This window comes from Gigantopelta aegis, chromosome 13, assembly GCF_016097555.1.
Source record: "Gigantopelta aegis isolate Gae_Host chromosome 13, Gae_host_genome, whole genome shotgun sequence".
Lineage (NCBI taxonomy): Eukaryota > Metazoa > Mollusca > Gastropoda > Neomphalida > Peltospiridae > Gigantopelta > Gigantopelta aegis.
In genome coordinates this window covers 22,610,450-22,626,694 of record NC_054711.1, presented here as the reverse complement: position 1 = coordinate 22,626,694, position 16,245 = coordinate 22,610,450, and the positions used below count along the sequence as shown (strand labels likewise).

Below are 16,245 nucleotides of genomic sequence, written 5' to 3'. Positions count from 1 at the left end.
CTTGTATATAACACATAATATACTATCACTCTTGATACTGCCCCTTTAATTCATTTGTATATAACACATAATATACTATCACTCTTAATACTGCCCCTTTAATTCATCTATGTATAACTCATAATATACTACCACTCTTGATACTGCCCCCTTAATCCACCTATATATAACCCATAATATACTACCACTCTTGATACTGCCCCTTTAATTTATCTGTATATAACCCATAATATACTACCACTCTTGATACTGCCTCTTTAATTTATCTGTAGATAACCCATAATATACTACCACTCTTCATACTGCCCCTTTAATTCATCTGTGTATAAGACATAATATACCACCACTCTTGATACTGCCCCTTTAATTCATCTGTGTATAACACATAATATACCACCACTCTTGATACTGCCCCTTTAATTCATCTGTGTATAACACACAATATACCACCACTCTTGATACTGCCCCATTAATTCATCTGTATATAACACACAATATACCACCACTCTTGATACTGCCCCTTTAATTCATCTGTATATAACACATAATATACTACCACTCTTGATACTGCCCCATTAATTCATCTATATATAACACATAATATACCACCACTCTTGATACTGCCCCATTAATCCACCTATATATAACCCAGAATATACTATCACTCTTGATACTGCCCCATTAATTGATCTATATATAACCCTTAATATACCGCCCCTTTAATTCATCTGTATATAACACATAATATACTATCACGGTTGATATCACTTTTCTGCTACTCCTACTGTACTACTACTATTACTGCTGCTGCTGCCACTACTACTACTGCTGCTGCTACTACTACTATTACTACTACTACTATTACTACTACTACTACTGCTACTACTGCTGGTGCTACTGCTACTACTACTGCTGCTACTGCTGCTACTGCTGTTACTGCTGCTGCTGCTACTGCTACTACTACTACTACTACTACTACTCCTACTACTACTACTGCTAATAATACTGCCTTACTTTCATTTACTGATCTTTCACTTTCTGTTTCTGAAAAAAGAGATACTGCCCCATTAGTGCAAAATGTGATTACACACAAAATATTAGTAACTCAAATGATACTGCATCATTACCAGCAACTAATTGTAATGCCTAATAACTACCATATCAAAGACTGTACTGTGTACTGTCCTGCCTATGGAAAAAAATGCATATATTTAAAAACACAGTGTTATACTGCCAGGTTTAATTCCTACTGCACCGATTCACATGGCATTTGACAGTTCAGCGCCTATACTGCTCGTTTAATTCATTGTAGATAGTCACATCAATCTTCCTCTCTTTTTACTCTCTCCCATCCCTCCCTCCTCCTATCTCTCTCTAATCTCTCTCCCGAACCCCCTCTCCTCTCCTCTCTCTCATCTACTCCTCTCTCTCTCATAATATACTACTCTCTCTCTCCTGCCCTCTCTCTCTCTCTCTCTCTCTCTCACTCTCTCTCTCTCTCATCCTCTCTCTCTCTCTATTAAAGCATCTGCATATACCACATAATCTGAGGTATAATTGTTCAATAACTACATTTTTTCATCTGTATATAACACCACGGAAATGTTTCTCATTTGTCGAAAAGTAACAGAACAACAGTGTGTAAAGCCAAACTAACAAACACACACAGTTTAATTCCCATATGTCAAGTTTTATTAAAATCGATACTAACTTGGTGCCCTTATACTGCTTGCTGTGTATATACACATTTAGTTTTCGATGGGTATATCCACTCTGAGGAGGTTTCTTAATTGCATCTGCTGAAATAAACATGACATGATTAATTGAGTTTCAAAATTAGGCTGTATTCACGCGTACGGCGTGACAGTTAATTATGTCGTGTTGCATGTGTGAGGTTAGGATGCAGCAATTGAAAGCAATGATTTCTAAAATAATCGCTCGTGTCATTAAGATGCAGCAAATGAAAGCAATGGTTTCTAAAATAATCACTCGCGTCGCTAGGATGCAGCAATTCAAAGCAATGGTTTCTAAAATAATCGCTCGCGTCGTTAGGATGCAGCAATTGAAAGCAATGGTTTCTAAAATAATCGCTGGCGTCGTTAGGATGCAGCAATTGAAAGCAATGGTTTCTAAAATAATCGCTCGCGTCGTTAGGATGCAGCAATTGAAAGCAATGGTTTCTAAAATAATCGCTCGCGTGATTAGGATGCAGCAATTGAAAGCAATGGTTTCTAAAATAATCGCTGGCGTCGTTAGGATGCAGCAAATGAAAGCAATGGTTTCTAAAATAATCGCTCGCGTCGTTAAGATGCAGCAATTGAAAGCAATGGTTTCTAAAATAATCGCTCGCGTCGTTAGGATGCAGCAATTGAAAGCAATGGTTTCTAAAATAATCGCTCGCGTGATTAGGATGCAGCAATTGAAAGCAATGGTTTCTAAAATAATCGCTCGCGTGGTTAGGATGCAGCAATTGAAAGCAATGGTTTCTAAAATAATCGCTCGCGTGGTTAGGATGCAGCAAATGAAAGCAATGGTTTCTAAAATAATCGCTCACGTGGTTAGGATGCAGCAATTGAAAGCAATGGTTTCTAAAATAATCGCTCGCGTGATTAGGATGCAGCAATTGAAAGCAATGGTTTCTAAAATAATCGCTGGCGTCGTTAGGATGCAGCAATTGAAAGCAATGGTTTCTAAAATAATAGCTCGCGTCGTTAGGATGCAGCAATTGAAAGCAATGGTTTCTAAAATAATCGCTCGCGTGATTAGGATGCAGCAATTGAAAGCAATGGTTTCTAAAATAATCGCTGGCGTCGTTAGGATGCAGCAAATGAAAGCAATGGTTTCTAAAATAATCACTCGCGTCGTTAAGATGCAGCAATTGAAAGCAATGGTTTCTAAAATAATCGCTCGCGTCGTTAGGATGCAGCAATTGAAAGCAATGGTTTCTAAAATAATCGCTCGCGTGATTAGGATGCAGCAATTGAAAGCAATGGTTTCTAAAATAATCGCTCGCGTGGTTAGGATGCAGCAATTGAAAGCAATGGTTTCTAAAATAATCGCTCACGTGGTTAGGATGCAGCAATTGAAAGCAATGGTTTCTAAAATAATCGCTTGCGTCGTTAGATGCAACAATTGAAAGCAATGGTTTCTAAAATAATCACTCACGTGGTTAGGATGCAGCAATTGAAAGCAATGGTTTCTAAAATAATCGCCCGCGTCGTTAGATGCAGCAATTGAAAGCAATGGTTTCTAAAATAACCTCTCGCATCGTTAGATGCAGCAATTGAAAGCAATGGTTTCTAAAATAATCGCTCACGTGGTTAGGATGCAGCAATTGAAAGCAATGGTTTCTAAAATAATCACTCGTGTCGTTAGATGCAACAATTGAAAGCAATGGTTTCTAAAATAATCGCTCGCGTCGTTAGATGCAACAATTGAAAGCAATGGTTTCTAAAATAATCGCTCGCGTGGTTAGGATGCAGCAATTGAAAGCAATGGTTTCTAAAATAATCGCTCGCGTGATTAGGATGCAGCAATTGAAAGCAATGGTTTCTAAAATAATCGCTCACGTGGTTAGGATGCAGCAATTGAAAGCAATGGTTTCTGAAATAATCACTCGTGTCGTTAGATGCAACAATTGAAAGCAATGGTTTCTAAAATAATCGCTCGCGTCGTTAGATGCAACAATTGAAAGCAATGGTTTCTAAAATAATCGCTCGCATCGTTAGATGCAGCAATTGAAAGCAATGGTTTCTAAAATAATCGCTCGCGTGATTAGGATGCAGCAATTGAAAGCAATGGTTTCTAAAATAATCGCTCACGTGGTTAGGATGCAGCAATTGAAAGCAATGGTTTCTAAAATAATCGCTCACGTGGTTAGGATGCAGCAATTGAAAGCAATGGTTTCTAAAATAATCGCTCGCGTCGTTAGATGCAACAATTGAAAGCAATGGTTTCTAAAATAATCGCTCACGTGGTTAGGATGCAGCAATTGAAAGCAATGGTTTCTAAAATAATCGCTCACGTGGTTAGGATGCAGCAATTGAAAGCAATGGTTTCTAAAATAATCGCTTGCGTCGTTAGATGCAACAATTGAAAGCAATGGTTTCTAAAATAATCGCTCACGTGGTTAGGATGCAGCAATTGAAAGCAATGGTTTCTAAAATAATCGCTCGCGTGGTTAGGATGCAGCAATTGAAAGCAATGGTTTCTAAAATAATCGCTCGCGTGGTTAGGATGCAGCAATTGAAAGCAATGGTTTCTAAAATAATCGCTCGCGTCGTTAGGATGCAGCAATTGAAAGCAATGGTTTCTAAAATAATCGCTCGCGTGGTTAGGATGCAGCAATTGAAAGCAATGGTTTCTAAAATAATCGCTCGCGTGGTTAGGATGCAGCAATTGAAAGCAATGGTTTCTAAAATAATCGCTTGCGTCGTTAGATGCAACAATTGAAAGCAATGGTTTCTAAAATAATCGCTCGCGTGATTAGGATGCAGCAATTGAAAGCAATGGTTTCTAAAATAATCGCTCGCGTGGTTAGGATGCAGCAATTGAAAGCAATGGTTTCTAAAATAATCGCTCGCGTGATTAGGATGCAGCAATTGAAAGCAATGGTTTCTAAAATAATCGCTCGCGTGGTTAGGATGCAGCAATTGAAAGCAATGGTTTCTAAAATAATCGCTCACGTGGTTAGGATGCAGCAATTGAAAGCAATGGTTTCTAAAATAATCGCTCGCGTCGTTAGATGCAGCAATTGAAAGCAATGGTTTCTAAAATAATCGCTCGCATCGTTAGATGCAGCAATTGAAAGCAATGGTTTCTAAAATAATCGCTCGCATCGTTAGATGCAGCAATTGAAAGCAATGGTTTCTAAAATAATCGCTCACGTGGTTAGGATGCAGCAATTGAAAGCAATGGTTTCTAAAATAATCGCTCACGTGGTTAGGATGCAGCAATTGAAAGCAATGGTTTCTAAAATAATCGCTCACGTGGTTAGGATGCAGCAATTGAAAGCAATGGTTTCTAAAATAATCACTCACGTGGTTAGGATGCAGCAATTGAAAGCAATGGTTTCTAAAATAATCGCTCGCGTGGTTAGGATGCAGCAATTGAAAGCAATGGTTTCTAAAATAATCGCTCGCGTGGTTAGGATGCAGCAATTGAAAGCAATGGTTTCTAAAATAATCGCTCGCGTGGTTAGGATGCAGCAATTGAAAGCAATGGTTTCTAAAATAATTGAAAGCAATGGTTTCTAAAATAATCGCTCGCGTGGTTAGGATGCAGCAACTGAAAGCAATGGTTTCTAAAATAATCGCTCGCGTGGTTAGGATGCAGCAATTGAAAGCAATGGTTTCTAAAATAATCGCTCGCATCGTTAGATGCAGCAATTGAAAGCAATGGTTTCTAAAATAATCGCTCACGTGGTTAGGATGCAGCAATTGAAAGCAATGGTTTCTAAAATAATCACTCGCGTGGTTAGGATGCAGCAATTGAAAGCAATGGTTTCTAAAATAATCGCTCGCATCGTTAGATGCAACAATTGAAAGCAATGGTTTCTAAAATAATCGCTCGCGTCGTTAGGATGCAGCAATTGAAAGCAATGGTTTCTAAAATAATAGCTCGCGTCGTTAGGATGCAGCAATTGAAAGCAATGGTTTCTAAAATAATCACTCACGTGGTTAGGATGCAGCAATTGAAAGCAATGGTTTCTAAAATAATCGCTCACGTGGTTAGGATGCAGCAATTGAAAGCAATGGTTTCTAAAATAATCGCCCGCGTCGTTAGATGCAGCAATTGAAAGCAATGGTTTCTAAAATAATAGCTCGCGTCGTTAGGATGCAGCAATTGAAAGCAATGGTTTCTAAAATAATCACTCACGTGGTTAGGATGCAGCAATTGAAAGCAATGGTTTCTAAAATAATCGCTCACGTGGTTAGGATGCAGCAATTGAAAGCAATGGTTTCTAAAATAATCGCCCGCGTCGTTAGATGCAGCAATTGAAAGCAATGGTTTCTAAAATAATAGCTCGCGTCGTTAGGATGCAGCAATTGAAAGCAATGGTTTCTAAAATAATCACTCACGTGGTTAGGATGCAGCAATTGAAAGCAATGGTTTCTAAAATAATCGCTCACGTGGTTAGGATGCAGCAATTGAAAGCAATGGTTTCTAAAATAATCGCCCGCGTCGTTAGATGCAGCAATTGAAAGCAATGGTTTCTAAAATAATAGCTCGCGTGGTTAGGATGCAGCAATTGAAAGCAATGGTTTCTAAAATAATCGCTCACGTGGTTAGGATGCAGCAATTGAAAGCAATGGTTTCTAAAATAATAGCTCACGTGGTTAGGATGCAGCAATTGAAAGCAATGGTTTCTAAAATAATAGCTCGCGTGGTTAGGATGCAGCAATTGAAAGCAATGGTTTCTAAAATAATAGCTCGCGTGGTTAGGATGCAGCAATTGAAAGCAATGGTTTCTAAAATAATCGCTCGCGTGGTTAGGATGCAGCAATTGAAAGCAATGGTTTCTAAAATAATCGCTCACGTGGTTAGGATGCAGCAATTGAAAGCAATGGTTTCTAAAATAATCGCTCACGTGGTTAGGATGCAGCAATTGAAAGCAATGGTTTCTAAAATAATCGCTCACGTGGTTAGGATGCAGCAATTGAAAGCAATGGTTTCTAAAATAATCGCTCGCGTGATTAGGATGCAGCAATTGAAAGCAATGGTTTCTAAAATAATCACTCGCAGCCGGATAGGATACCATTTTAATTTCATATATACTCAGCGTCACTACTGAAGGGTCACTCATATTGTTAGTATTACACATGTTAACGATGCCCATCTAACACACTAATTATGAAAGAAGGAATGTATGGCCTTCGTGGATTAGGCCCAGAGTAAGGTTTCCTAAGTAGCATTTGGATTTCAATATGAGTAATGGTACTTCCGGTTAGAGGCCACAACAAAATGGTAAACGTCATCCCAACAAATTGGTTGTCTCAACGCACCCATGTCTGAAACTGTATGTTGTGCCCGTATTATGCGTTTCACCATGGGTATAAACGTGTGCATGATTGCCATCGACATGTTCACGCACACTTCAGTTGAAAATGCGTCAAACCTGCCCGCACATAGAAGAAATCCGACAGAAAGTTTGGACTGAAGACACGTACCTCAACATCAAACTCCGGGAGATGGCAAACTTCATCGTCACATCCGGATTACTGATATGACGGCCGTAAAAAAGATTGAACGCAGAAGAAGAAGAAGAAGAATTACAAGAGGGTCTGATATATAATTAACCACAAATCACTAATCTTTTCATTGGCATGTTATATATAAAAATATCGCACATTCCAAGATAAGGCCAAACAAAATAATAGTTGTGGTTCCGATTACCTGACCATCCCTAGCAAAACCACGAGAACCTAACGTTTTTAAACAAAATCACACTCCCCCCCCTCCCCCACCCCTTCGACAAAAAAAGTTTTGTTTTGTTTAACGACACCACTGGAGCACATTGATTACTTAATCATCAACTATTGGATCTCGAACATTTGGTAATTCTGACACGTAGTCATCAGTGGACACCTGCTACAGTTTTCCTAATGCAGCATGGGATCTTTTATATGCAGCATCCCATAGACAAAATAGCACACACTATGGCCTTTGATATACCAGTCGTGGTGCACTGGATGGAACAAGAAATATCCCAATGGGCTCACAGATGGGGAATGATCCCAAACCGACCGCACATCAAGCGAGTGCTTTACCACTGGGCTAAGTCCCCCCCCCCCCACCCCTACCCCATCGACAAATGCCGACCGACCGAGTCAAAATTGGTATCACTCAACAAAAGGTGTTCCAACAGTTTGTCACTGTAACTACCCCTAGTCCCGTATTGTGTTAGCTACTTCTGACAAGAGCTGCAATTTCGCAGGCCACCACTAGTGAAATGTTTTATTATTATTATTTAACAACGCACTCAACACATTTTATTTATGGTTATATGGCGTCAGAAATATGGTTACGGACCACACAGATATTGAGAGAGAAAACCCGCTGTCACAACTTCATGGGCTACCCTTTTCGATTAGCAAGAAGGGATCTTTTATATGCACCATCCCACAGACAGGGTAGTACATACTGTAATGATAATGGAGTCATTATGACTGTTAAAATACTGCTCCTGCTCAAATACATTTGAAGATGGGACGACCATGATGCAACAGCCATCCGTGCATGCGTGAATAGTAATTATAAATTAGCGATTATCTGAAGCTACTAAAGTTCAATATATCACATACCACGTCCTTTGTTACACCAGTTGTGGAGCAGTGGCTGGAACGAAAAAATAACACAATGGGCCTACCGACGGGAATCGATCCTAGATCGATCGCGCACCAGGCGAGCGCTGTATCACTGAGCTATGTCCCCCCCCCCCCCCCCCCCCCCCCCCCCACTAGAGAGTTATCATCAGAGTACAGTTATTTATCTTGTGAAAATATCAAATGGGCCTAAAAATTGACAATTGTTTTTCTTGTGCAGATCTGTCAGTTCTAAGTGAACATAGAAACAGGATTGGTGCCGAGCTGACTAACCACTGGGGCGAGTTGGTAGGGGGCGAGTTTGTTTTGGGGCGAGTTGACCTGTTCCGCCTACCTACCCTATGCTAATTGTTCTGGTTTATGTAATCAGAACAACACATATTATTCTATTCGGCCTAAGCACTAAACAACTGAATTCAATGTTCATAATTTCTCATTCCAGCCGTGTTATGTGCTATCCTGTCTGTGGGAAGATGCATATATATAAAAGATCCCTTGCTACTAATGGAAAAAATAAAGCAGGTTTACTCTCTATGACTATATATCGAAATTACCAAATGTTTCACATCCAATAGCCGATGATTAACAAATCGATGTGCTCTAGTGGTGTCGTTAAACAAAATTCAATGTTTATAATATACCACCTGTCACGATCAAGCTTTTACCTGTGGGAAGGTTCACGATATTTGCTGCTGCTGATGCACGGGTGCATTCAGAAGAGGGAAGATCATCATCATCCGCAATAGTAACACCGCTGTCCTCTGTTTTGGCCGACATTTGTTGCGAAGGTTCATGGGTAGGGACCTTACTCTTGATGTCCAATTCAACAGAGAGATCACTCTTTGATTCGGGTAATTCGTCCTGGTAGCATGGGTCCAATTCAACAGAGAGATCACTCTTTGATTCGGGTGATTCCTCCTGGTGGCATGGGTCCAATTCAGCAGAGAGATCGCTCTTTGATTTGGGTGATTCCTCCTGGTGGCATGGGTCCAATTCAGCAGAGAGATCGCTCTTTGATTCGGGTGATTCCTCCTGGTGGCATGGGTCCAATTCAGCAGAGAGATTGCTCTTTGATTCGGTTGATTCCTCCTGGTGGCATGGGTCCAATTCAGCAGAGAGATCGCTCTTTGATACTACTGATTCTTTGTGTTGACGTCCGTCTACTTCAGCGGAAAGATCACTTTCTGACACGAGCGGTTCATTGTGGTGACGTGGATCTACTTCAGCGGAATGCTCACTTTCTGATGCACTGTGTTCACACGGGTCGACCTCCACAGCGTCTTGTGTTCGGACAGTTGTCCCGTGGTCTGTAAATGATCCCTGCCCTGAAGAAATACACAACATATTTTTCATGTTAATTTGTTATTTAACAAGCATTCTGAGAGTACTGCTAAAACAATATACATAACATATTGCTCATGTCAATATGTTATTTAACAAGCATTCTGAGAGTACTGCTAAAGCAATACATAACATATTGCTCATGTCAATATGCTATTTAACAAGCATTCTGAGAGTACTGCTAAAGCAATACATAACATATTGCTCATGTCAATATGTTATTTAACAAGCATTCTGAGAGTACTGCTAAAGCAATACATAACATATTGCTCATGTCAATATGTTATTTAACAAGCATTCTGAGAGTACTGCTAAAGCAATACATGTCCCTTAACGGGCAAAACAAAATGTTCAAAGGACATAACTCTATGAAAAATAAGTAAATCGCCGTTACAATCATACTTGATTTGTAACAGAACATGATAAAGCTATACACCAAATTTCAACTCAATAATTTGAGGCATTCCGCAAAAAAAATCTGGAAAACAAATTCTCAGGAGTTCAAGGATCAAAAACTATGTCAAAAATGAGTAAATTGTCATGAAAGTCAAACTTGATCTATAACAGAATATGATAAAGCTATACACAATATTCTAGCATAATATATCGAGGCATTGTTAAAAAAGATATCCGAAAAACTATATGTGGGACAGACAGACAGACAGACAGACAGACAGACAGACAGACAGAACGGAAATGAAAGCCATTTAAAACTGAACATTAATCTGCTTTTTCTAATGCAATCATTTTGATACGGGGCGGAATATAGACCGGTGGTAAAGTGCTCGCTTGATGCGCGGTCGGTCTAGGATCGATCGCTGTCTATGGGCCCACTGGGCTATCTCCGATTCCAGCCAGTGCACAACGACTGGTATATCAAAGGCCAAGGTATGTGCTATTCTGTCTGCAGGATGGTGCATATAAACGATCCCTTGCTACTAACGGAAAAGTGTAGCGGGTTTCCTCTCTAAGACTATATGTCAAAATTACCAAATGTTTGATATCCAATAGCCGATGATTAATAAAAATCAATGTACTCTAGTGGTGTCGTTAAACAAAACAAACTTTTAACTTTTGATTTTGATACAAAGAAGCTTAAAGCTGGTGACGCTAATTTCAGAGGTGCGTTCCTTTTTTTGTTTCATATAAAATCTACTTTGAACTCTGCCCCCCCCCCCCCCCCCCCCCCCCCCCCCCAATCAGTACACCCAGAAACACGTGTTTGCCAAAGTTGTTATATTAAACAAAAAGTAATGTGGACGTTAACTGTTAAAAGCAGTTGTAATGGCTGCAAATATTTTACACTGGGTAATAATAACCAGTGACAGCGGATATATATTAAAAAAGGTCAACAAATATGTATTTAACCAGAACATTATTGAAAGGGGGTATTGTCGGGTTTCTTTCTATAGTGTGTGTATTAGTGATTATTATGCGAAATTATTTTGATCAGGGAGCTCGACAATGATCGATGTAAAGGTATTTAACGTCAAACATAATATTATAATTGTTGTTTTATAAGAGCGGGAATCTTTGACAGGCAGCGATTGCGCAATTTTGATATAGATTGGTCTCCGACGGTTAGAGTGAAAAATAGTAAAGTTTGTTTTATTTAACGACGCCACTAGAGCACATTGATTTTTTATCTTATCATCGGCTATTGGACGACAAACATATGGTCATTCTGACACTGTTTTTAGAGGAAACCCGCTGTCGCCACATAGGCTACTCTTTTACGACAGGCAGCAAGGGATCTTTTATTTGCGCTTCCCACAGGCAGGAGAGCACAAACCATGGCCTTTGTTGAACCAGTTATGGATCACTGGTCGGTGCAAGTGGTTTACACCTACCCATTGAGCCTTGCGAAGCACTCACTCAGGGTTTGGAGTCGGTATCTGGATTAAAAATCCCATGCCTCGACTGGGATCCGAAACCAGTACCTACCAGTCTGTAGACCGATGGCCTAACCACGACGCCGGTCCGACGGTTAGAGAGCGTGTTATCTGTCCAAATGTCCGTCCAGCTCTCTTACCGCCAGAGTACTTGGGATGCTGTGATACTTACAAGTACGGCATTCCTTGTGAACAAAGGGGCGGATGTAGCCCAGTGGTAAAGCATTCGGCTGATGCACGGTTCGTCGATGGGCCCATTGGACTATTTATTTAGTGCACAATGACTGGTATATTAAAGGCTGTGGTATGTGTGATCATGTTTGTGGGATGGTGAATATAAAATAGTCCTTGCTATTGATGGCAAAATGTAGCAGGTTTCCTCTTTAAGACAATATGTCAGAATTACCAAATGTTTGACATCCAATAGATCCCTTGCTGCATTATGAAAAATGTAGCCTGTTTCCTCCGACTATGAGTCAGAATTACCAAATGTTTGACATCCAATAGATCCCTTGCTGCATTATGAAAAATGTAGCGTGTTTTCTCAACGACTATGAGTCAGAATTGCCAAATGTTTGACATCCAATAGATCCCTTGCTGCATTATGAAAAATGTAGCGTGTTTCCTCCAACGACTATGAGTCAGAATTGCCAAATGTTTGACATCCAATAGATCCCTTGCTGCATTATGAAAAAGGTAGCGTGTTTTCTCCAACGACTATGAGTCAGAACTGCGAAATGTTTGACATCCAATAGATCCCTTGCTGCATTATGAAAAATGTAGCGTGTTTTCTCCAACGACTATGAGTCAGAATTGCCAAATGTTTGACATCCAATAGATCCCTTGCTGCATTATGAAAAATGTAGCGTGTTTTCTCCAACGACTATGAGTCAGAATTGCCAAATGTTTGACATCCAATAGATCCCTTGCTGCATTATGAAAAAGGTAGCCTGTTTCCTCCGACTATGAGTCAGAATTACCAAATGTTTGACATCCAGTATATCCCTTGCTGCATTATGAAAAATGTAGCGTGTTTCCTCCAACGACTATGAGTCAGAATTGCCAAATGTTTGACATCCAATAGATCCCTTGCTGCATTATGAAAAATGTAGCGTGTTTCCTCCAACGACTATGAGTCAGAATTGCCAAATGTTTGACATCCAATAGATCCCTTGCTGCATTATGAAAAATGTAGCGTGTTTCCTCCAACGACTATGAGTCAAAATTGCCAAATATTTGACATCCAATAGCCGATGATTAATTACTCTAGTGGTGTCGTTAAATAAAACAAACTTTTAACTGAACGACACAATTCTTACCATACTATAAGAGAGAGAGAGAGAGAGAGAGAGAGAGAGAGAGAGAGAGAGAGAGAGAGAGAGAGGAGAGAGAGAGAGAGAGAGAGAGAGAGAGAGAGAGAGAGAATAACAAAATGAAGCTACCAAGCTTCACTCATGTAGCCTCCCCCCACCCCCGTTAGAATTTATATTTCGGTCATATCATACACAAGAAAATAACCTATAAAACAGAAGAAATCTGTTGTCCCAAACATTGCTATTTTTTACCAGTTGTCAGGAAATTGTGTTTGAATTCTTCAAACGGAGAGCTCGACTGCACAGCTTGAGCCCACCCCTTCCTAATGGACTGGTAACCCTGCTAGTACTAATACCTCAGTAAGTACATTCACACAGCTAGCTAGTACTAATGTATTTATCACTTACTGTTTCCGTACGTTTTGTAGATAAGAAAGGTCGCCACACCAACCACCATTAATACCACCATTTCTGTTATCATGATAGGTTTTTTTTTTTTAAGTTTTGTTTAACTACACCACTAGAGCACAATGATTTATTAATCATCGGCTATTGAATTTGAAACAATTGGTAATTATGACATATATATAGTCTTAGAGGAAACCCGGTTTGTTTTCCATTAGTAGCAAGGAATCGTTTATATGCACCATCCCACAGACAGGATAGCACATACCACGGTCTGTGATATACCATTCCTGGTGCACTGGCTGGGACGAGAAATAGCCCAATAGGTCAATCGATGGGGATCAATTATTATTAAATAACCATATCCCAATGGGCCCACCTTTTTATCATGACAGTGACATATTTTAGCTGGTACTATATGTATCATGGGTGAACCAGTTTCGGTAAGCGTAAGCATATCAGTTATATTATATTTATAAACAGACATCATTATTCCAATAACTACCTTTTTATTAGTATTTCTACGCTTCACATGAACACTAAACTGGCCGCTAAGTAGTTAAGTTTATCGCACGTGCGTTAAAAATTGTAGCCTGCATCAGCAGTAAATATTGTTAACTACGTAACCTGTTTCGATGAGTAATACGTTTAGTGGTATAGCTTACAGCAAAAACTTTCCAACACAAACATTTTCAGTGTTTTATCAAAATATGTACATGTTGTTCAACAAAACATGCATTTGTAATAATTTATAAAAAATATTTTAAATATGTTAAGGCAAATTACAAAATGGAGTCCTCGAGAACCAATGTTAACAGACAACATTTTAGGAATAATAAGTCAAGTAAATGAATGGTTACAATGGTAAAATTGTTTTAATAAATATATAAATAGATATCCAGAAAGATATTTACATGTTAAAACATATAAGGACCATATATTTTTGGCAAGTATCTGTAAAGAGAGTTTTACCAGCAGACACCATAACAATCAAGTGACTTCAATAACCAGCAGAGAACACACGGAAATAGTTTTTAAAATTAAGGTTTCTTTCAAATTACAGTCTTTGAAAATCATAGAAAAAAGGTATTAAGAAATGTGCCGTGTTTATGAATGGTGTCACAGAAAAGATTAGTTTTATGTATTTTATGATGTTAGAGGGGGTTTATATAATAAATGCCCAATATTTTGTCATATCTGGTAGAGCATGAGCATACTGGGTAAATTGTGAAAACGTTGTGTCATAACTTTTTATGAGCAGTATATTGAGTTTCTTCAGTGGGAAAGTAAACTGTGGGTAAAAAGCATGCAGGCTGTGGGAAAGGTAAAGGTCACCTGTCTGTTCATCAGTGCATTTGCCAAGGTTTCCAGCAGGCAAGTTGACTGGGAAATGGCTTTTAGGAGGGATGTGGTTTAGTCTTTGGACAGATAGTTTGACTATATTTTTCCCCCAAGACTCAAATACAGGGCAATTTAGTTAACTGTAATTTGTGTGTGGTGATTATTAATAGGGTTGTTTATTTGTTTGTATTTAGATATACATGTAAGTGGTGTTGTATATTAGTGCATAATCAGGTGCTATAACTTAGGTAGTTTTACTTGGTTATAGGATACTTGGGTGTGTGTATAGTGTATGTTTTCGGTTGTGTAACTGACTGTATTAGAGGGTTAAGCGTAATATGTGTTGTTGTGCGCCAGGAGTAAATATGGTACAAAACAAGGGGTTAAGGTTAATTTGGTTTATTGTGTTACAATAGTTTTTATAAGTGTCAGACGGGCTTGATAATGAGGTGGTAGTTTATTGCCATAATTATATTAAGTGAGCCTATTTGTAGACATTTTTGTTTCAGCCTTTGGGTTTGAGCGTGAGCCAGAACCATGAGAAGTATGTGAGCTATGTGAGCTATGTAAGCTATAACTGGGTGTGAGGGATGACACAGATGTGACCAGCAGAACTGTAGGAGAACCATCTGCAAGAGATGTCTACAGACTAGTGTGATGGCGGACTGTTGTTAGGATGTCTGCAAGAGATGTCAACAGCCAACCATCCAAGATGTGCTAGTGTCTGGTCGTCATCAAGATATAATAGTATTCGCAATGACAGTGAATTTCAGATGAGTTTATACTGATACAAATTGAACTGGTTCAAAATGATTATTTAACTAAGGCTCGAACATTGACTAGAAGCTAGTTGGCTCAAGTTGGCTTACCATGGACACCAAAATACAGTTTTTTGGGGGGTTTAATTTAAGGTTGGGGTAGTGATGTGTTTGGAGTGATATCGTCATTTTGTATATTCATATTTTGTATATAAATTTGTTAAAATGTTTTGTTGTTTGACTTGTTTCTTGGACAATATGTCTTACTGATAGTCAGTCTCTCGTCCATCTGTGACAAATGGGTTAAGTTCAATCCTGCTTTCTTTGCTTGTTTTAACTTTATTTTTACGAACATTTCTGTGAATATGACAGACATCTGTCAAAACTATTCAAACGTACGTACTGTTGCGCACAAACGACACAACCACCGAAACAGTGAGCGCAACGGATATATATCACTTACTGTTTCTGTAGGTTATGTAGATAACAAAGGTAATCACACCAATCACTATCAAAATCACTATTTCCGTTATCATGATGGTGACGTATGTCTCCTGTGATGCTGATATTTCTACAACATCTTCAAATAACCTAAAATAAGAAATGGAAACAAGAAGAAAATTATCATTGAAAATATTTAAAATTACAAAGACATTTAAAAAGAAAAAAAACAAAAACAAAACAAGGACCGTGCGTCAAGGAACTGTTTTATTTAACGACGTACTCAACACATTTTATTTACGGTTATATGGCGTCGAACTATTGTTAAGGACCACAAAGATATTGAGGGAGGAAACCCGCTGTCGCCAGTTCATGGGCTACTCTTTTCGAGCAAGGGATCTTTTATATGCACCATCCCATAGACAAGATA

The 16,245-nt window shown here is 39.0% G+C and overlaps 1 protein-coding gene across 1 annotated transcript; it reads right to left on the bottom strand.

Annotated features, from left to right (window-relative positions):
* Positions 1-1,161: 1,161 nt before the first annotated feature.
* Positions 1,162-15,982, bottom strand: LOC121387224. Its single transcript, XM_041518250.1, has 4 exons — positions 15,838-15,982; positions 8,990-9,649; positions 1,712-1,799; positions 1,162-1,189 (listed from the first exon to the last, which is right to left on the bottom strand). The coding sequence occupies exons 1-4, from the start codon at positions 15,908-15,910 to the stop codon at positions 1,162-1,164; spliced, it is 849 nt and encodes a 282-aa protein (XP_041374184.1). The 5' UTR covers positions 15,911-15,982.
* Positions 15,983-16,245: the final 263 nt, after the last annotated feature.